Source organism: Cavenderia fasciculata (genome assembly GCF_000203815.1).
Source record: "Cavenderia fasciculata unplaced genomic scaffold Scf_Dfasci-F-a-25c12.r2-5, whole genome shotgun sequence".
Lineage (NCBI taxonomy): Eukaryota > Evosea > Eumycetozoa > Acytosteliales > Cavenderiaceae > Cavenderia > Cavenderia fasciculata.
Window position 1 is genome coordinate 3,910,475 of NW_004457729.1, and position 22,487 is coordinate 3,932,961.

Consider the following 22,487-nt stretch of genomic DNA (forward strand, 5'->3'; position numbering starts at 1 on the left):
TTTATGGATATAAAATTACAAATTTCATATATATATGTATTGTATAAATAAGACTACTAAATTATTATAATTCTATAATTTATAATTAATTGAATATAGTTTATAAAAAAAAAGGTTGTTAATTACTTTGTTTGTTTTTTGTTTGTGGTTGCTTTGTTTAAAAGAACGCAACTCTAGGTTTTGGACAAGTAAAGACATTGATTGATAATCAATCCCCCCATTATTCTTCTTTCCTCCTCCTCCTCCTTTCTCTCTCTCAAACGGACGAAAAAGTAGAGACGCTGGTGTAGCGCAGAAACAAGGTTGAAATAAAACAAGAAAACAAGGTGTGATGATGTGGAGATTATTATTATTTGTAGCCACACACACCACACCCAAACACTAATGGTATTATGTGTGTGTGTGTGTGTACTTTAAATTAAAGTAGTTTAAAAACTGTTTAGAAACAAAGACAGTGCATAGATTGACGATCGATGATGTTGATGTTGATGTTGATGGATTGACGCTTAAACAAGTGACAACAACTCACTGATCCAAATCATCTATCATCTATCTATCTATCATCATCACTCGTACATATCTTATTATCTGGCCTTTTGTATTTCTTTTTTTGGTAAAAAAAACAAAGAGAGAGGAGAGAGAGTTGACATTATCCAAAACCGTCAAGTGATAACTCTCGCTCTCTTGTTTTGACGAGAAGTTGATATAATGAGATTACAGAATGGATAAGACTGATTAACACATTAACAATTTACATTTGTGTTTTGTTGTTGTTGTTGTTATTTGTTGGTTGCTTGTTTGTTTGTTTTAAAACTCTCTTTTATCTTTCTTTCTTTCCTGTCTGTCAGTGTCTCTCTCTGTGTCACTGATAATAGTACACATCACATCACATACCAACCAATGATAATGGGTGAGGTTTGATGGGTGCCAGGAGGAGAGGAGGAGAAAGAGATAGTGTCAACCCTTTGTTCTCTCTCCTCCTTTGACACCATCCCCATCTAACCTCCCACCTACAATGGTGTAAAAATAAGGCGATGATCGCCTGTGTTGGACAACAGTGATCATAGTATCTACTCTGATTGATGATCTCATGATCATGGATGTGTCTCTCGGCTTTTCCTTGACATATGTGATTGTGATTGATCGATGGTGAGTGCTGAGTGTGATCGATCGTGGTTGTTGTCTGTGTGTGTGTGTATGTGAGTGTGTTTATTTTCTCGATAGTGAGATTCCAATCTCTCTCTCTCTAACAACCCTATGTTTCTTTTTTTTATCATCATCTTTACTTTTTGTGTTAACACAAATACTACTAATACTACTAGCTAATTATCTTTAGTATGTTGTTGAATTTAAAGTAGTATACAAAATAATAATATGTATTTACTTCTTTTCTCTTCTCTCTTCTCTCGCTGTCTGATTGACTCGTCGGTTTGTGGGGGTGCGAATGAACGAATGAACAACACTTGTGCATAAGGTTACATATAACAATAATGATAATGATGATGTTGATGTTGATGATGCTTCTTTATTTACGATTAACTTTGTTGACACAACAGTCGAAGGATAAAGTAAACAACTAACTAACTAAATCTAATCATCCAATCAAAAGATTAAAAGAGGCAATAATAGAACAAAAACGAAGGAGAGCTCTCTTTGTAGAAATCGGACGACGATGATGAGCTCATTCCCAAGATGTGAACGATCTTGATATTCTCTCTGTTGGAACTAGTTCGATTGATGAGAGGTGACAAAAAAAGAGTATGGGTGGGAGATATGTATGTGTGATATGATTTGATTGATCGTGATATACCTTTTGGAGATATTGTCTGTGATTATTATTATTATTATTAATTATGGTTATCTGCCTCTGTTCTTCTTCTGCTAGTATGATTCTACTCTGTTATACAATTGTTAAATAAATAAATAAATAAATATAGATAGAGGGTGTGACGTCGTCAGGGAGTCTATTTAAAGAATGATGAGATGATAGGGGATATCTAGATACAACTCTCCTGTGTACGAATTCCTTTTTCCTCCTTCCTTTCCTCTCTTATCTGTTTCTGTGTAACTGTCTGCCTCTGCTTCCTTCTTCCTTCTGCCGATTTAAAATTATTATTTGATTATAATTTGTGTGTAGGTGTAGGTAGGTCGGGTAACGCACAAATAAATTCACAAACAAAGAAAGGGGCCAACCAACCAGCTTCCTTGTCGCTCTTGTTCTCTCAGTTCCCTCCAATCCATCATCATGTGCAAAGTTTGCACTCTCATATCGATCAAAACCAAGATTTGTCTTGTGTTTATTATTATTATCGTTGTTTGGTTGTGAGAGAGAGAGCCGCACGGCTTTTTTCATTGCCATCATCACACAGAGATGGAGAACGAGACACAAGATATCTCCTGCTGCCCTGATTTTTGCGTGTTTTTTTATTTTTGCCTCCACGGAGGTTGAGCGGTTCAGAGCAAAGTCGTCGCAAACACAAAGAGGTTGTTGTTGGTGGAAAAATATGGGTACAGGGCATTGCCCGCGCTGAGCTTTGCTTTCTCTCAAAAAAAACCATTAAGTGAATTCTGATAATCGATCGAGTTGATCAAACTCAACGACGAAATTTTTTGATTTTTTTAAAATACTACATAGATAAAGCCGTTACATGATCAGATGAGCCCTGCCCTAATATGCCGACCGATGCGATGTATTAAAGTATTGAACCATGTGGTGGGTGTTTGGTGGGGGTGTTTGACGGTCGAAACCTATGATCTGTTTTTTAAAGTGGATAAAGGTTTGAGGTGTCATCCCCAATCACCTCCTCTTTTTATCCCCCATAGAATGTGAAGGGTGGTGTGGAGGTGCAGTAGTAAAAGAAGGGAAAAGGAAAGAATCTGGTAATGGTTTGGGCTCTATTTATCGTGGTCGTGGGTTTGGTAATCAACACCAACAATAATAATGTACTGTGATCGTGACATATGATGTGATGAATAAAAAACAACATATCTAGAAATGAATGGCGATGGATGGATGGATGGATATGGTAGTTGAAACTACTGAACGGTCATTTTTACCTTTTTGTAATTGTTTTTTGGAATATTCCAATGATAACCATAAATCTCGTTAATATCTCAATGCTAGTTGTCTATTATAAAAATAAATAAATAAATAATTTGATTTGATTTGATTGACTGATACTATTACAATTACAACTACTAATAAGTAAAAACTATGGTTGGTTGGTTGGTTGGAGAAATATGAAAAGAGTAAATATAGGAATATAATGACATTAATAAATAATGATGTCAGTCTGGAAATGAAATGTATAAATGATTGTTGATTTATTACTTTACCACGTTTGGTCAATTAACATTATCATCATCATTATTATCATCATCATCATCAATCAAAATCTTTAAAAAGATTCCAACTCTCTGCTGCTGCTGCTGCTGCTGTTTATGTCTCTTCTTCCTGTCTCTTTTCATCTACAGGAGAATGTGATAATTAACCCTTCTCTTTATCTCACTCTGCCTTTTACTAATACCAGCTAGTTTGATATTAATGGAGGGTAAAATATAAAAAATAAGAGAGATGGATGTGATAGAGATTGAAAGATTTGAATTTTGAACCTACCTTGCATTGTCTTCCTCTTTTTTTTTTTCCCATACTCCCTCCATCCAACTGCCTGGATATGGTTAAAATATTTTAAATAAAATATAAGAGAGGTTTAGATAAATGTCATAATTTACACAACTCTTGGATAGTCAGTAGTAGTAGTAAGTAAGTTGGGATATACAGAGTCAATCAATATGCGTGTGTGTATGTTGTATTTATGTGTGTGTGCGTAAGTGATGTTTCTCCCTCCTTCTCCTTCTCCTTCTCCTCCTCCTGTCTTTAATGAAAAGTGGAGCAACAACAAGGTAATAATAATAATAATATTAATCAGTCATATTATTCATTCTTTCATTCATCTTCATACAAAGATGTAGTTTGTGACATATATCTATCTTTTGTCTGTGTTTATCCACTTTACCCACAAATATAGTGATTTTTGATTTTGGGTGGGAAAGGAGTGAGGGAGTGAGTCCAACCACACGTGTTGATTGGAATCTATCCAACCCACTTTTTTTTTGTAAATCAAAAACACTTGTGATACTTTTTCTTATTACTAGTAGTATCTAAAACCAATTTGCTGTAAATTATCAGTTGTTTCTTGGTATTCCGTATCATCAACATCATCAATGATTCCATCTCGATGATATCATTATTAAAATACTTGTTGGACTTTTTTCAAAAAGATAACCCCAGAAAAGGATAGAATAAGAGAGAGAGAGAGAGAGAAACTCTGAGACAGAGCAAGAGAGAATGAATAATTGATTGATTGATTGATTCATTTCCATTCCAAAAAAAAAATAAAAAAAAAAATTGACGATCCAGTTTTAAAGTGACGACTCTTGAGTGATTCGATTAAATTGTGTAGTTGGATTTTGAAATCAAAACTATATATGCATATGTTTTTGGTTTTGTTGTTGATCTTATTGTCCATATCCACTTTGAAACCCATCTATTTGGATCTAATTTCATTTTAAATGATGTACGTCATTCGGCTTTTTCCTTTTTTTGATTTTGATTGACTGACAATTTGTGTAGTTCAAACACTTATAGCCGAATTGAAATTTACCATACACTATTTTGGGGATTGATTTCCAAATTTGAAATTTCCACCTAAACCCTAACCCTACCAACCAACCTACCTACCTACCTTTGGAAATGATGATATCATCATATATCCTTATCATCATTAAATTATTATATTATTAATATATATATTATTGTTATATTTGATTATTCTATTTCTTCTTTATCTTTCCTTTCTTTTTTCTTTTTTTCTCTCTTTTTTTTTTTTTTTTTAGAATGTTTTTCTTTTTACTTTCTTTTATTACTTTTTTAAAATAAATATATTGTTATTCTTTCTTTCTTTCTTCTTTTTATCCCCCAACATTAATTATTATTATTAATTATCTTTTATATATTGTGAAATTATTATTATTATGTTATTATTATGTTGTTCCCACCCTTTTTTTTTAATTGTTGTTGTAGTTGTATATTTACTTGTTGATGATATGTTATCTTTTACCTTTCATTTTACCTTCTTTTCTTTTCTTTTCCTTTATTTTCTTTTAAGCATATGGATGATAGAAATTAGCACCACCACGACCTCTTCCACCACGGCCTCTTGGTGGACCACCGAAACCTCCACCATAAGCACCTCTTACTGGACCACCACCTCTTGGTGCGTTGAAACCCCCGTATCCATAAGCTGAAGAACCTCTTCCTCCACGAGCTCCACGTGCACCACCTCCTCTCATATAACTTGGGAGATTGGTACGTTTTGGAGTCACCTTGATTTGACGATCCTTAAACATAGTCTCATTCAACATTAATGCATTGGTTACCGCTTCTCTTTCCAAAAATTCTATATAACAACATCTACAAGAAATATAGAATATATTAATATTAATTATGATATATGATATATATATTGTTTCACTTACCCTTTTGGATGACCAGTCATTTTATCATTTAAAATGGTGATTCTATGAATAGTTCCACATGGTTGAAAGTGGAGTAAGATCTCTTCCTGTGTCGATGTATATTCTACATTACCAACGTATACTGATCTTCCGTCTGTTTCCTCTTGGTCACCTCCAAACCCACCGTTTGCCTCTAGACTGTTTTGTAGTTCCTTTAGTTTTTGTGTCTCTTCTTCAATCTCTTTATATCGTCTTTTCATTTCTTCCAATTCCTTTTTTAAAGAGAATAGAATATTAGTAATCGTTTGACACCCTCTTGTCTTATCGTCTCTTCTACTAGTACCGTATCATATCGTATGATTGTAGTATACATACAGGATCTTGATTTAGTTCGCTGTTTTCGTCTTCTTCATTTTTGGTGTTGGTATCGTCTGTTGATTGATCATTGTCATTGTCATTATTATTGTTGTTTGTACTAGATGATGGTTGTTGAATGTCTACCTCATCAGAAGTAGAGTGAATGGCTGCATCGTATTCCTCTGACATGTTTCTCTCTCTCTCTCTATATATATATATATGTTAACTAACTAAGTGGTTTTGATTCTCTGAATGTGATATAAAAGGTACCTCTCCTCTCTCTCTCGTTCTTCCTTGCCTCTACTACTTTGCTTTGCTTTCAAATTGCAATCTACAGGTGCGTCGTACAACAACTAACAAACTAACTTCAACAACTAATCGAAAGGAGGTGAGACTGAAAAGTGAATGGTCAAAAAAAAAACTATGAAAAGTAAAATTACCTTGCCTACCCTTCTTGCAAAAGGGACTCTCCTCGCCTATTTATCGATCACCTCAAACTACTACTACTAACTTTGAACTCAAACATAGAAAGAATAAAATAAATAAATAAATAAATAAATATAAATGAACAGATAGTAATTAAATAGTATAATCACAATCTGATGATCTGGACTTGTGATAAGTCAACTGATAAACAGAGGAAGAATATATTGCATACATTGAGAAAGTCAGATGATGAGATAGATTATCGGATCGGAGAAGATGTTCACCAACCAATCAGAGCTCTATCCCTAAAGAGCAATGAATCTTTCAACTTGGTTGGAATGAGTCCCCAAAAAAAGCAATACAAGATATTTTTTCAAAGTTTTAGTTTGTTTATTTATTTTCGAACTAACTACGTTTAGTATTAGTATAACAAGTTAGTTAGTTGTATTTATAGAGTCAAAAGTAGTAGTTAGTTAGCGGACAACTAACTATTATGTTGTATACTAGTTATAGAGAGAGAGAGAGAGATATCAAAAAAGAAAGAAAGGTAAACTTAAACAAACAAACATCACCCGCCTCTCTATATATATGTTTCACAAACCAAACCATAGTAGACACTGCCCATGCGGTTTACACCAACAACGAACACACACACACACATGCCGACGACACTCTCACTAGTTGATCAAGATCACCGAAATAGAAAGTACCAAGGGAGAAATAGTAGTAGTTGGCTTGCTCTTTCTCTTTTTCTCTTCTTCAACTCAGTCACATGACAAGACAGGACAGATAGATAGATCGAATGAAGTAATAGATATAGATATATAATAATATTATAGAAGAAGAAGAAGATAAGATAGAGTAAATCTCATCTCTTTATAACTAAACTGGTACTTTCACCAACCAAGTTATCCACAAACTACCACACACACAAACACCATTAATCCTTCCTTCTCCCTCTCTCACCTTCATCCACCCCTCTCTCTCTCTCACATTCCCATCATACACACTCTATATCACTTTCTCTCCCCTCACACTTTCCTCCTCAATTCACACAGATCGCCTCCCTCTTACAACAAAACAGTGATACTTTTATATAAATATATATATATGTTGTGATCGATTTGATTTGATTGAGCAAGAGGAGAAGATTATTATTTCACCCTTTTTGCATACACAAACAACAACAATCATTATTAAATATATATTAGTAACACAATTAGTAGTATCCTACTACAGATTGAGAGTACAAAGTAGCAGACAGAGGAAGAGGATTGACTGATCAGCAACATCAACCAATAATAATAATATTAATAACAATTGGACAAGTTTGAATTGACTCTTTCTTGAACTCTTAATAACAACTATATTATCATTTCAAAGGAGAGAGAGTGAGAGAGAGGGAGAAAGAGAGATAGATATTTGGCCAAATGTAAAACATAACATAACATTATTATTATTATTATTATTATCATTATCTATCTAACATCGTTATAAATATCAGTCGATCAATCATTCAATCGATTGGAAAAAAGTGAATCCATCCATACTAATTTAAAAATCATTCTATTTATATCTATCTTTTATTTATATCTATATATTCTATATATATATATCTATAGTAATTACTAACAATAAGAAAGAAGAAAAGAATTGTATTTATATTTGTAAATTATCAATCAATCAAATCAATCAAAATTTGAACCAAATCAAGTAAAAAGAAAGAGAAAGAGAGAAAAGATCTACTTCTTCTTTTTTTTTTTTTTTTTTTTTTTTCTCAGCACTATAGGCTGTAATATTTTAAAAAGAGAAATGAGAAGAGTTAAAAGTTTCCTAAGAAAGGAGACCAAAGGGAATTTAAAGTATAGTGTTGGATGGGGTGGATCAAAGAAATTAGTACTCGATCCAAATGATCCCATCATTCCCGATGTACTTGTTCTCACCACCAAATATATTGAAGAACGTGGATTATCGGAACAAGGACTATTCAGAGTATCTGGTAATGCTGCTGAAATCAACAAAATTAGATCTTTACTCGATAAAGGTAAAGTATCTATATATATATATATCTATATATATATTATATATTATAATATCAATCTATTTATTTTACTAATTACTTTTGATTATATTTGTAGGGGAAACATTTGATTTTAGTACAGCATCAACTCCACATGTAGTTACTGGCATTCTTAAACATTATCTAAGAGAACTACCAGAACCATTATTCACATTTGGATTTTATGATGCATTGATTGCATCGTATGGCGTCACTGACCCAACCTCTAGATTGTCATGTATTAAATCCATCATCCAAAAAGTTCCCCATCATTATTTTGTAATTTTAGATTTCTTGATTGCCTTTCTTTATCGTATTTGTAAACATTCAAGAGTATGTAAACATCATCATCAAAAAAACAGACATATATACTAGTATAGTATACACTTTTACTCACCATTTCTTTTTTTCTGTTTAGACACATAAAATGGATTCAGGTAATTTATCAATTGTATTTGCACCAAATATACTTCGAGCAAAAGTAGAGACACCTGAACAGATTGTGGCAGATTCGCCCAAAGTGACGACGATCATTAAACTGATTATAGAACATTACCAAGAGTTGTTTGAAAAGGATCCATTCACGGGTGATTATTTGGATTTTGAGACGAGACCGTTCAACGAACTTTTCGAAGACGACTATGTATCCATCTACGAGACTATCAACTTGGACAAGGAAATTGCTGCCATCTACGAGGAAGAGGTAGACATTATACTACAAAAGGCAACCAAACCAAATATTTATGATATGTTTTCCCCTCCAACTGGCGAAGTCGATGACAACATGACACCATCATCTTCATCAAACAATGCAAATAATATATCAATTGATGAAAGCGAGCCGCCATCACTCTACTTTGACGATGCACAAATTGTACCAACTGCATCATCATCACTCTTGGCTCAACAACACCATCAACATCGTCTCTCTATAAAATCAAACTCTTCATCACAAGATTCAATTTCTTCACCCGATATTTCTATTGATTGTGGAAATACAATGACAAATGGACAACAACTGTCATCACCTCCAACCATTACTATTACAACAACTAGTCCATCACAGTTTTGCGTGTCTAGTCCCACATCGGTGCGATCAGTTTCGCCGCGTGGAAATAATGGTGACTCGCGTATTAATATTGGTATTGGTCGAAATGCAGTCACTAGTGACAGCGAGGAAGAGGAGAATGACCATCTTGGCCAAGGAGACCGTCTGACATTGACGACCAGTGGCGGAGGACTAAACAATGACAACAAGATCATGGCCATTAAAAAGTTGGTTGACGACTCTATCATCCGTCTCGAGAATGAGTTTCAACAGCTGTCGGAAGAGTTTAAGCAGAATCTGACGATACAAGAGATATTGTTGATTGCATCGTCGATGAAGAATATTATGAATGTCATAAAGGAGGGACCCGACGTTGATTTCAAGGTGGTGTCGGCACTCAATATGGATATGGACATGACACTGTTTACGAGTGAAAACGAGCAGGTCAAGCGACTTGAGACGCTGCGTGCAGCCATCCTGCACAAGACGACCCGTCTACCAGCCTATCTCGAGCAGTTTAAAGAAGAGGCAGAGATGCTCGTCACAGAAGGCAACCAAGTTGATTTGGAGGTGTGTCTGGGCGGTTTGATCCGTATCATGCGTACCCTCAAGGCAGTTGGCGATATATTGGATTTCTTTTACAGCAAATGGCGTGGAGAAGATGAGAGTGACCAGTCATCTGTTGGTAACACAGACTCTGCAGTTAGTTCAACCACCACTAAATCAACCGACAGCAGCAGCAACAGTACACATCATCAAAACAACGTTGATGGTTCATCATCATCATCAAGAGATGACAATGTGAGTGCAGCATTAAATATTGTCGACGATGAAAAGAGACAATTACACAACCAACTACAACAATACCAACAAAAGGTGACCGATGAAAAGGATATTGCCAAGCGACTCGGTGAGGTGGATAGTGTGATGAACGATATTGAAGAGTCGTTGATTCGTATCACGTCAAAGAGCGAACTAGTCTATATTGCCAAGATTATCCAGAATCTACACAAGATTACCAAGATGCCTTTAAATGCAACTGCGACATTTGATGACATTCCACCACCAAAGATCAATACACTCAAGGTGACACCCAAACAAAAGTTGGCTGCACTCATCTCTGTAGTCTATGTTTTAATCAAGGAAATACGTGATGACATTAAACAACTTAAATCTAATATTGGCGAGACTGCCAAAGACGAGGATGCAACTGCTGCAGACACGGCTGAACTCCTCAAACAATATGACACTCGTATCAATGACATTAACAAACTTCTCGAACGTACTCCATCTCATGCTAGAATCATGAATGGTCAAAATAATCTATCCTTAATTATTCAAAATCAATTAAATAATAATAATAATAATAGTAATAATAATACAACAACTACTACTACAACTACAACAACTTCTTCTTCATCTTCTTCATCTAGTTTAACAATTAATATTAATGGAAATGGTGGAAATTATTTAACTGGAAGTTTGACACCACCTAAATTATCATCATCACCTATTAGCGGACTTGGCGGTAGTACGTTACTTGGAAAGGTTTTGTTTGATCAATTGGCAAACACCCAGAATATAACCAATATGCGTAATAGTATCATTCACACATTGTCGAGGATGAAACCATTGATGGAGAATCTTTTGATTGAAATTAACAAGGAAGATATTCCATTGGATTGCGCAATGAAGATATCTCGATCAGTTACTCAAATTAAAAAGTCATTAGAGGATCCAGAGGTATTGTCACGCACAGGTATCCAATTAAAGTCGATTCCCTCGTTGCGGTCGATCAATCTATCGAGCGAAATCATCAACCAACAATCACGCGACAGCAAAATGAACGCACTCAAGACACTTACTGGAGTGCTGGTCGAAAACGTCATCTCCAAACTGGACTGTATCCAGGAAAATGTCCAGCATCTATCCGACGAACATAACCTCACCCAAGTAATTAATTTACTTAAAATTATAGTAGAGATGATTAGAGATGTAAATAGATCCCTTATTTAAAAATTAAAAAGTTATTTTTTATTTCCCTCCCCCAAATATTTATATATTTATTTATTTATTTATTTATTATTATTATTAATATTTTTAAAAACAAATAAATAAATAATAAACAAACAAACAAACAAACAAACAAACAAACAAACAAACAAACAATTATTTATTTTTATAAAAAAAAATACAAAAAAAACAATACAAAAAAAAGTCCAATATCAAAGAGAGGTGACTTCATATCATGACTTCCATATTTATAGACTAGTCTAGTTCCGAACATCCACTCGTCATTCCATAGTCAAACTTGACAAACAGAGAAAGAGAGAAAGATACCCATTAATTATAATTTGTAACCCAGGAGCCGGAATCACGTGGATTACTATGAAAAAACTGTAAAAAAACTAGATATTTTTTGGTGTAAACTAGTGCAAGAATGCGCCCACAAAAAAGAAATGAAAAACGAACAAGCCTCCTCCTCTTTTTTTCTCATTTCAAATATAAACCGACACTGACAGATAGATACAATCGCGAGGGAGAGAATTAATTCTCTATTCAATTTATTGAAAACAAATATTTAAAAAAAAACAACAGAGAGACGGACAGACAATGGTGGTTAGCACACTTAGATTGTACAGTTGCTTTAGATCACCTTTTTTGATCTTAACAGTATTACTACTATTGCTTTCATGTAGTACTACTATTACACAAGTACAATCACAATCTTTATCAACTGATGAATGTATGTCTATTAATAGAATAGAGTAGAGAAAAGGAAAAAGAAATTGAAATTGAAAGAGTTTGAGTACTAACAATCATACTATACATATATAATATAGTAAACAGTTGTATCTATTTGATTACTCAATACGGTAGTAATATAGCTCAAAATTCAGCTTCTATTTGTAGTAGTGGACAGTTTACTTGTGGTATTGGCAGTGATAACAACTATCATGTATTACAAATGTATGTATATACAAGTGTCACATTGTGTGATTGATTTAAATAGGAGGAACAAAAATATTAATAGGTTTTATTTTCTATTTCTATTTTCTATTTCCATTTATTTGTTATTTTTATTTATTTTTAGAGCATTTGATAATATTATTTATCAACCATCTGGTACACCACCATCAATTACAGAATTGACATTCCCAGAAGCCACCAACATTAAAATAAGGGCATCGATTTACACCTATTTCGATTGGTCCAAAGATATACTTGTACTATTTAAGAATTTACCAAAGTTAACCGTTTTGGATATAGGTCAAGATAGTACAATTAAAGCTATTCCACCCAATTTTAGTCTTGCTATGCCAAAATTAACAAGATTGTATGTAAAATAGAAAATAATAATAGTAATATTGATTGATTGATTTAAAATTAATTTTTATTTATTTTATTTTAGTTATCTTGGTGGAGCAAATAATTTAACAAGTATTAATTTTTCATCATTTAATAATTCATTACTTGAAAAATTTGAAACACATGATGGAGGTACTACAACATTGGTCATTGCCAATGACCTATATCTTCCCAGATTATTGGGATTGAGTATCTTTCTAAAGAGTGCACCTGCTTCAACCATTGTATTTAATAGTCGATCATTTCCAGTCTTGACCAGTGTCTATTTTATGTCAAGATTCGGTAGTGAGAGAGTAAACCTACAACTTAATCTTCCCTTGACCATTTTCCTTGGTCAAATGATGGATGTTGATCAAACTGGTTATTTTGCTCCATCTTTTATGTATCCAAAGGTTTTAACTAGTTTGTATGTATATACATAAATATAAATATTAATTATAATAGTAATATAAATATATTAATATTGTTTTTTTTATTTATTTTTACAGAGCGTTGGGAGGTAGAAATTTCATTCCTATAGATATAACTCCATTCACTGCCTTGATCAATTTGTAAGTCAACCTACTAAAAAAAAAGGAGAAATTGTACAATTAATTTATATTTATATTTTGATTGATTGATTAATTATTATTATTATTATTATTATTATTATTATTATTATTATTATTATTATTATTATTATTATTATTATTATTATTATTATTATTTTAGGGAAGTTCAATTTTCTCTTATAACATCTTATCCATGGAGTTTTTATCCACCAACTTTAGAGTTTTTACAATTGGCAAATAATAGATTGACTAGTATCCCAACAATGGCATTTCCAAAAAATGTATTCTCTGTGTATGTTATTTAACAATTTATTTATTTATTTATTTATTTATTTATTTATTTATTTATTTATTTATTTATGTTTGTTTCTATAGAAATCTTTCAGAGAATAGATTAAGTGGTACCATTCCAATTAGTATATTGGCAAATAAACCAAAAAAAATGAATTTTCAAATTGGAGGAAACCAAAATATAACTGGTAACCTTGGAGAAGAGTGGTGTTCAATTAATGGATTGTATATTCAAAACACAGGTATCACATCAATCCCAGATTGTTGGTGGTGTTATTCTTCTAGCAACTATCTCCAAACATCTCTCTTTCCCCCCAATCCATCTACTTTACAATGTAATGTTTCAGTTGATAGTACATCTTTACTTTCAAAGGCTGGATATGTCACTATTGTTGGTCAAAATTTGGGTTGGGCAGTTAATATTCCAAATGCCCGTCTCCTTGTACCAAACAAGGAAATTCTCTATAAGGTCAATCTTACCAGTGGTGGATTCCAACAAAACATTACGGTCAGCTTGATTGATCCACCCAAGCCAGAATTCACTTTTAATTTCACCACCAAAGAAGTTGGATTCGAGACACTTTCTATGAGTGGTCAATCTTCAAGTATCGATATTTGGTATTACAATGTTACATTCAAGTATTGGATCGATGAATTTTTACCAGTCATCACAATGAACAACAACATTCCATGTCTATCACCGGTTTACTACAACAATACAAAGTCAATTACTTTTTACTTTAGTTATCCTCCAGTTGGTCAACAATCAATTACAATGAATAATCAATATCATAGTAGTTTTTATTATGCTCTTATTACTAGACGTAAATATAAAAAAAAACAAAAAACAAAAAAAAACAAAAAAGAAAAATATATAAGTATTTATTTATTTATTTATTTATTTGTTTATTCTTTTTTTTATTTTAGCAATTTATATGTCATCTTATTTAATGGATCCAATTTATCCACCAGCAGGAATTAATATGTATGGATATTTTGGAGACGCTACCTTGGAAGATGGTTATGTAACATTGTCTTGGGGACAAGATATAACCTTTTGTAATTTTACCTCTATCAATTCTACATTTATTCGATGTAAATTTGTGTCGGTTGCATCACCAGGCGACAAGACTCTATCACTTAAACTAAACTTTGTTCAAGCAGGAGTAGCCTATTTAGTTTTCCCAACTGCACCATCTTCCTATGTCGATTGTATGAATAGAACAAACAGGTGTAATGGTCGTGGTAGTTGTGTTGATGGTCAATGTGTTTGTGACCCAGGTTGGACTGATGATTGTAAATTACAATCTGTACTTGGTATGTATTATAATAATAACAAAACAATTAAAAAATATTTATTTATTTATTTAATTTAATTTTTTTTCCATCAAAGCACCAAATGTTGATTTTATAAAGAATGGTGAAGTACCATCAGCAGTATTTTCATATGGAGACTATTTATTTGCATTTAATATGATTAGTATTCAAGAATTGGATATTGATGATAATATAATCAATCAATTGGATACATTAAATTGGACCTATGTGGACAAATCAACACCTACTCTAACATCGGTAGCATACCAATTGGTCAAAGCACCAGAGGTTGCTTCCAACTTTACTCTACTCAATGTGGTTTCATTGATCGAGTTTAGTGATCAACCTAGAACCGTGCAATTTGCAGGTGATGACATTCAATTGGGTGCAGGATCAATCAAAATCTCTGTTGAAATTACCAATTGGCCATTCAATACTACCATCTCACATCTTCGAGTTGTTTTTTCAACCAAAATCAATAACGAACAATTTGTAGTTGGTTGTGACAATTCAAATGTTGCTATTGAATCATTGCAAAATGCACTGAGTGGAGATTCATTGCAATACCTCAGAGTGGTACAAGGCAACGTACAATTCTTTGGCAGATTTTTAGACTATAGTGTTGGTGATGGTAGAAAGGTATCATCAATCGCTCAAGTATTGAATGTCACCAAGATTGACGACAAGGAATCACTGGCAACGATTGGTATTAATTTGCCAATATGTCAAGTGTGTCTTCTTGATCCCGATTTCTCTGCTCTGATTGTCGATCGTGATAGTTATGGATCTTGTGAAAAGGATGGCAACAACAACTGGAAAGTCATTGTTGGTGTAGTTGTTGGTGTGGTCGGTGCTCTTGCTCTTGGTATCATAATTTTTGCGCTCGTCAAGAGAAATCGATTCTTTTTCATTCGTCGTAAAAAGAATGAAAGTTCAATTGATTTACAATCAAGAAAACTTTAAATAAATAAAATAATTAATTAATTGACAAAAAAAAAAGAAAGAATTATTATTCTAAGTGTGCATTTTATTTCTATTTATTCTATTTTGGTTGCTTTGCATAGTGTGGATTATTTTTTACCCATACGATATTACCCTTGAATTTTACAGTCACAGAATCGGTGGGTCCTATTCCTTTCAATATTTGTCCGCAGCTATAATAGTTCCGGTGCCAGTACGATCGTGGTTTTAAATAGAGCTAATAAGATAATGAGTTTTTTTAAAGAATTCTAATTTGTGAATTTTATTTGTTCTATTATTGTAAACCAAAACTTTAACTTTCTATCATTTTTTAGCCTGTGGATCATCTTTTACCGATGCAATGTAACCTTTGAATGTAATAATGACTGAATCAGCAGCATTGATTCCTTTCAAATATTTATCTGAAGTTAGATAAGCTCCACGGCCAGTACCCTCATGGTCAAAAACTTTGGTGAATTGTTCAGAATGCATAAGCGAGCGAAGGGGGAAAGCCACTTCCAATGTATAATGTACCTTTACTGCTTTTCCAGGATTCTTGTTCATAAAAAGAAAAAATCCAAACTGACTTCCACCATCGTTCTTCAAGTCCAAACGTGAACCAACATACCAATTGAATCCACCCATTTTAAAATGTTCAGAATTACTGTTCTTTTTTGTTCTGTGCAAGAGATAAAAGTTGGGAATGACCCATTCGAAATGAATTGCAGGTGTATGTTTAATCATTTCCTAATTGATTTATATATATCTATATATTAATATTAATCCCCCTCTTGTATTCAAATTACTTCATACCTTTGTTTTTTCCTTGTTTTTCTTTATCTTTTGATCCACATACTCTGTATTTGATTTCTAATAATAATAATAATAATTTAATATATTATTCAAATTAGTTAATGGATATATTTTGTAGGTTGGTACCTTGATTGATTCCATAGATTCAGAAAATTTTTTTTCTAGTGCTTTGATTTTATCATCCATTTTTTGATTGTTTGATTCTATGTGATCTGATATTGAATTTAGAATATGTTGATCAACCTCTTTCTTTGTTCCCTATAGTATTAATAATTAATAGTAATTGATTGTTATTATTGTTGCTCGGATGAATACAAAAGTTATGATTCGTACTATAAATTTACAGATATCAGTACCAAATGGACATGATATCTTTTCTTTTGGTTGGTGTTTACATTGAGCAAGATGACTAGTCATATCATCTTTTAATACTTCTTCATTGCATCCTTGATGTTGACATTTTAAAAGATTATATTTACAAGTTAACTCGTGATCGTCTGATGTTGCTACAGTTACAATCTCTTGACATCCTCTTGCATCCTTTACCCATTTCTTGCTATCTTGATTATATTTAAAGTAATTCACACAATGAATCTAAATATGCATGCGGGGAGAGGAGATAAGATACAATTGGAGAATATAGTCCCTTTATGAGGACGATTTGATTATTTACCCTAAGATGTGATAACATATGATCTGTAATGAGTGATCTTGACAATCCTCCATTTGAAATAGATACTCTACATTGAGGACAAGTTGAAACCTTTTCCAAACAACTCCCACAACCAAGATGGCCAGACACACATTGTTTGATTGGTGAAGTCATCAGAGACAAACAAATCGCACATGTTAATGCATCGAGATCTGATTGATTTGCAACTCTTTGTTCAATTGTTATTGTTTCTCTATCACCAGACATTGTGTGTAATTAAGGGTTATATATAATAATTGCAATGAAACACTTTTAGTGTTGAAAAAAAAAAAGATTTCTGATTCCTTATTTATCAATTTGATTAAATAATTAAACGTTTATTGATTACTAATAGACATATATCTTTTGAGGGGTAGGTTGCTGACTTAGAGAAAAAAAATTTCAAAACCATGGTTGAAAATCGAAAGTAAAAACCACCCGCCTTTCTTTCCTTCAAAATAAACACTCATTTCAAAATTGTATTTTTTTCTTATTGGATACATAACATAATATTCATTAAACATTATCAATGGACAATAATCAAATTGCAAATGATTCATTCAAACCAATGCCCAAAGACCTAGGTAATATCAAACTTGAACCATATGATTTGGGAAAATTGTCAATTGGTCACCAATGATCATCAGGTGTCGACCAACTATTAAAAAGGAAAGGACCAATTGATCAATTTGTTATGATTGTATGTAGATTATAAATAACCGAATATACTTTTTAAAGTCTCATTTCTCTCTTTGATTCAAATAGGATTCATTGTTTAGACATTATACTGTCTACTCACAGATTGAAAACATCAATTTTAAGCCAATAGCATGTACAACGGATACATTGATTATGTTACTTTGGAGGAACCAAAAACCTATCCAGTATCCTATTTCATTGGATTTCTTACTCAATCTGTTCCTGACCAGTATGATGATAATGATTATTATGATGGGTATATATAAATTAAATATAATATCATATATGATTTCTTCTTTTCAATTCCTAATCATTCCATTCATTCTTTCTCTCTCTCTTTCCATTGAATAAGTTGAGATGCTTATAACAAAGTCACTAAAAATTTAAAGGTGGTCCATATCCCTATCCACTTCCAACAGCAAAGCCAATGCAAACCACTCTCAATCTAGGTGTTGGAACATCATTGATATTCCAAACAAACATTGTTTATGGAGTCAAATTGGTATTAGACACCACAAGAGTTTATTGTACTCATATGCAAGTCTACAGAGATGATGTGTTTCAGTAAATGCCAATGATGTTCTCTATGAACCTGTTCTTCCAATTGATTGTCAAGCATATATTACTGGAAAAGGTGCTAGTCATTGACAAGAGGAAGAAATTTAATTATTTGTTTGATTAAAGGGAAAATAAATTCATCCATTTCTTTTTTTATTGATTTAATGGGACATTAGGGTTGAAAATCAAAAAGAATAAACAAATAAAAAAAACAAAGTTACTACCCAATAAGATTAAATACCAATCAAATTTAAATTGAAAATCTAATTTCATTTGTTTTTGTAGTGAACCTACAGAGTCAATTTCAAAATTCATTTGGATTTGTAGTGAACCTACAGAGTCAATTTTAGAATTCATTTGTTTTTGTAGAGAGTCAATTGTAGAATTCATTTGTTTTTTGTTTTCTTCCTGTTTAATGTTATTCAATAATAAAATAGAAATATTAATATTGATAGAGTATTTCATAAAAAGAATTAATTCTTACATTGACGCGTTCAATGGATCTAGTAAGCTGTGATTCCATTTTTTTTGTTTCTAACTGGATTTTATTATCCACCTTTTGGTGTATTTGTTGGTCATATGATCCCTAAAATAATATTTTTACGGTTAAAATAAGAAATTCGAGAAAACATTTCTATTAATCTATTATAATATTAGTTCGTACCTCGAGTGATAATTCAATTGATGTAGTAATTTGTTGGTGCAGATCAAAGAATATATCTTCCATTCTTTCTTGGTTGATTCTAATATGGTTTGATAATAGATTTCGAATATGTTGATCGACTTCTGGCTTTGTTCCCTAAAATAATAATAATAATAATAATATTATTGGATTTAATTGGTTGTTCAGTATTTTGGTGTGACAACAACTAAATATATCAATATCTTCCTTACATAAAAACTACAAACATTAGGACCAAAGGGACATGGTATCTTTTCTTGGTATTGACATTGTGCAATATGACTAGCCATTTCATTTTCGAATAAGTTTACGTTGCAACCTTGAAATGGACATTTAACAAGATTATATTTACACGTTGATTGGTGATTGTCCGATTTTTCAACAGTTGTAATCACTGGGCATCCTTTTGAATTCTTTTCCCATTTATTACTTTCTCTATCGTATATAAAATGATTTACACAATGAATCTAAATATGATTAAAATAATGTATTTTTTGAGAAGATTCAAGATGAGTGTTAATAAGATACAACTTTTCAATAGGATAATGATTTATTGATTCCCTTTTTAGAGATTTATATCGATGATACATACCTTTAACGATAATAAGATTTTATTGACATCTGTTGATCTTAACAATCTTCCATTTGAAATTGGTATTCTACACTGGGGACAAGTTCCTATTGTTGAGGCAACCTCATCCATACAACTCCCACAGCCATTGTGTCCAACCGTACATTGTTTGACTGGTGCAGTCATCAGAGACAAACATATCGAACATGTTAATACATCAATATCTGATTGACATGCAACTCTTTGTTCAATTGTTAATGCTTCTATTTGATTACGATTAGACATTGTTGGTATTGTACTATCCTTGCTACTTCCTACATGTTAAACAAAACAATATACCATCTTCAACTTAGCAGCATTGTTTCACTCTATTGGGTCAACTTGAAAAATTGGGCCACCAGGCGACTTGATTTTCTAGAGTTTCAATAATATCTTTGCATAATCTTTTAAAGAACCCTATTGGTCAATCTGTTATGGTTGTATCTTAAGTATTTTAATATCATAACAAACAAGAAAACTCCTATGCCTCAAAACAACCAAGTGTCATGGTTTATATACAAGATTACTAATCTTCATTCAATAATAATAATAAATTTTCAACTTGGCCCGATAGAGTGAAACAATGATTTTGTTTATTTTATTTGTTGTTGACAAAAAATCATTTTTTAATATCTGGATCATCTGATACCTTTGCGACAAAACCTTTGAATTGAACAGTGACACAATCAGTGTCTTGTATTTCTTTTAAATAGGTTTCTGAATCTAGATAATACCCAGCACCACTATCCTCGTGGTCATAAATATTGGTAAACTGTTGAATGTGGCTTTGCGAGCGAGGTAAAGACACTTGCAAAGTAAAAGTCGTCTTTACCAATTTTCCAGGATTGTTGTGCAAAAAAACATAGAATCCTACCTGACCATCGTTTTCCAAAGATAAACAAATGTACCAATCGAATCCACCCATTTTAAAATCATCAGAATACTCGTCAGTTTTGGATTTATACTTTTTACCAAAGTTTTCAATAACCCATTCCGAATGAACTGTTGTATGTTTAATCATTTCCTAAATAAGATATTATTATTATTATTATTAATACACCTCAAATATTAACATAAGTCGATATTAATATATACCTTTGTTTTTTCCTTGCATTTCCAAACCTTTTGATCCACATATCCCTATATATATAGTAGTAGTAGTAGTAGTAGTAGTAATATTAATATTAATTTTAATGCCTGTACATGATGAGTTTAATCCCATACCGTGATAGAGTTTTTTTATCTTTGTAGTTTTGATTGAAATTTAGATTCCATTTTTTGTAGATTTTTAATATAATCATAATCATTTTTAATAAATAAATCTATTCCTTACGTTGGAAGTTTCAAGAGATTTAAATTGTTGTTGAAGTGATTCGATTTGTGATTTTATTAGTTGATTTTGTGACTCCTAAAATATTAAATTAAAATATTAAATTAATGAACAGTCCATTTCATAATTAATAATAATAATAATAATAATAATCTTCTTCTTACATTTGTAATTTCAAGAGATTTAATTTTTTGTTTTAGTATTTCTATTTTATTGTTTGATACCTAAAATAATTTAAATGAATTCATTAATAATATGATAATCTATTTTTTTTGAATTGATTTACTATCATGATAGATACCTTGAGTGATTCTATTGATTCGGCACATGTTTTGTTTAGTAACTCGATTTGACAATCCATTTCATAATTGTTGTTTGAAATATGCACTGCTATATCATTTAGAATATGTTGATCAAGCTCTTTCCTTTTTCCCTATAATAACATTGATTGATTGTTAAAATATTTTGTTCAAGAGTTTTTAAAAGTACAACCTTACAGTATATTGGCAAACATTAAAGGGACATCGAAACTCTTGTTGGTGTTTACATTGTTCAAGATGACTATCCATATCTTTTTTTAATACTTGTTCATCGCAACCTTGATTTTCACATTGTAAAAGATTAAATTTACAAGTTAACTTGTGAGTGTCTGATGTTGCAACGGTTGTAATCTTTGGACATCCCTTTTCATCCTTTACCCATTTCTTTTGTTCATTATCATATCTAAATTGATTCTCGCAATGAATCTAAATTCAAAAAAGGAGAGAGATAAGATACGATCGTTGCTTCATAGTAGTAGAGAGGATGATTTGATTATTTACCCTGAGTGATGATAACATATGATCTGTAATGAGTGATCTTGATAGTCCTCCATTTGAAATAGGTACTCTACATTGAGGACAAGTTGAAACCTTTTCCAAACAACTCTGACAACCAAGATGACCAGATATACATTGTTTGACGGGAGAAGTCATCAACGACAAACATATTGAACATGTTAACGCATCTAAATCTGATTGATTCACTACTCTTTGTTCAATTGTTATTGATTCTCTTTCATCATCAGACATTGCTTGCGTGAATTTCTACCAAATAATAAAAAATATTAAATATATTATTACTTCATCAACTATGGTGCACATAATATAATATATTTTTTCTTTCCAACTAGTTGGTTGTCTATTCACCACCACCAAAATAATATTTTAT

The 22,487-nt window shown here is 32.1% G+C and overlaps 8 protein-coding genes across 8 annotated transcripts; 2 read left to right on the forward strand and 6 right to left on the reverse strand.

Annotated features, from left to right (window-relative positions):
* Position 1: 1 nt before the first annotated feature.
* DFA_01900 (uncharacterized protein) lies at positions 2-4,567 on the reverse strand (the record flags this gene model as incomplete). The annotated part of the gene is made up of 5 exons (XM_004359805.1): positions 2-56; positions 437-505; positions 1,385-1,576; positions 3,058-3,128; positions 4,493-4,567. The coding sequence occupies 5 exons, from the start codon at positions 4,565-4,567 to the stop codon at positions 2-4; spliced, it is 462 nt and encodes a 153-aa protein (XP_004359862.1).
* Positions 4,568-5,163: 596 nt separating this feature from the next.
* On the reverse strand, positions 5,164-6,063 carry pabpn1 (polyadenylate-binding protein 2; the record flags this gene model as incomplete). Its single annotated transcript, XM_004359806.1, has 3 exons — positions 5,164-5,473; positions 5,539-5,789; positions 5,893-6,063. 3 exons carry the CDS (start codon positions 6,061-6,063, stop codon positions 5,164-5,166), a joined length of 732 nt encoding a protein of 243 aa, XP_004359863.1.
* A 234-nt stretch (positions 6,064-6,297) lies between these two features.
* gacS (RhoGAP domain-containing protein) lies at positions 6,298-15,898 on the forward strand (the record flags this gene model as incomplete). The annotated part of the gene is made up of 15 exons (XM_004359807.1): positions 6,298-6,304; positions 7,140-7,161; positions 8,082-8,344; positions 8,439-8,597; positions 8,649-8,692; positions 8,778-11,007; positions 12,082-12,153; positions 12,251-12,377; positions 12,502-12,744; positions 12,820-13,182; positions 13,265-13,327; positions 13,488-13,619; positions 13,703-14,442; positions 14,546-14,935; positions 15,012-15,898. The coding sequence occupies 15 exons, from the start codon at positions 6,298-6,300 to the stop codon at positions 15,896-15,898; spliced, it is 5,742 nt and encodes a 1,913-aa protein (XP_004359864.1).
* Positions 15,899-16,219: 321 nt separating this feature from the next.
* DFA_01903 (uncharacterized protein) lies at positions 16,220-16,540 on the reverse strand (the record flags this gene model as incomplete). Its single annotated transcript, XM_004359808.1, has 1 exon — positions 16,220-16,540. The coding sequence occupies one exon, from the start codon at positions 16,538-16,540 to the stop codon at positions 16,220-16,222; it is 321 nt and encodes a 106-aa protein (XP_004359865.1).
* A 91-nt stretch (positions 16,541-16,631) lies between these two features.
* Positions 16,632-17,627, reverse strand: DFA_01904 (uncharacterized protein; the record flags this gene model as incomplete). Its single annotated transcript, XM_004359809.1, has 5 exons — positions 16,632-16,661; positions 16,709-16,765; positions 16,835-16,966; positions 17,042-17,302; positions 17,337-17,627. The coding sequence occupies 5 exons, from the start codon at positions 17,625-17,627 to the stop codon at positions 16,632-16,634; spliced, it is 771 nt and encodes a 256-aa protein (XP_004359866.1).
* Positions 17,628-17,928: 301 nt separating this feature from the next.
* DFA_01905 (uncharacterized protein) lies at positions 17,929-19,123 on the forward strand (the record flags this gene model as incomplete). The annotated part of the gene is made up of 6 exons (XM_004359810.1): positions 17,929-17,983; positions 18,074-18,099; positions 18,165-18,354; positions 18,488-18,662; positions 18,942-19,035; positions 19,112-19,123. The coding sequence occupies 6 exons, from the start codon at positions 17,929-17,931 to the stop codon at positions 19,121-19,123; spliced, it is 552 nt and encodes a 183-aa protein (XP_004359867.1).
* A 139-nt stretch (positions 19,124-19,262) lies between these two features.
* Positions 19,263-20,194, reverse strand: DFA_01906 (uncharacterized protein; the record flags this gene model as incomplete). The annotated part of the gene is made up of 4 exons (XM_004359811.1): positions 19,263-19,298; positions 19,321-19,455; positions 19,566-19,805; positions 19,931-20,194. 4 exons carry the CDS (start codon positions 20,192-20,194, stop codon positions 19,263-19,265), a joined length of 675 nt encoding a protein of 224 aa, XP_004359868.1.
* A 373-nt stretch (positions 20,195-20,567) lies between these two features.
* DFA_01907 (RING zinc finger-containing protein) lies at positions 20,568-22,420 on the reverse strand (the record flags this gene model as incomplete). Its single annotated transcript, XM_004359812.1, has 8 exons — positions 20,568-20,972; positions 21,044-21,088; positions 21,282-21,356; positions 21,443-21,502; positions 21,580-21,711; positions 21,776-22,024; positions 22,100-22,363; positions 22,400-22,420. The coding sequence occupies 8 exons, from the start codon at positions 22,418-22,420 to the stop codon at positions 20,568-20,570; spliced, it is 1,251 nt and encodes a 416-aa protein (XP_004359869.1).
* Between the last annotated feature and the right edge of the window lie 67 nt (positions 22,421-22,487).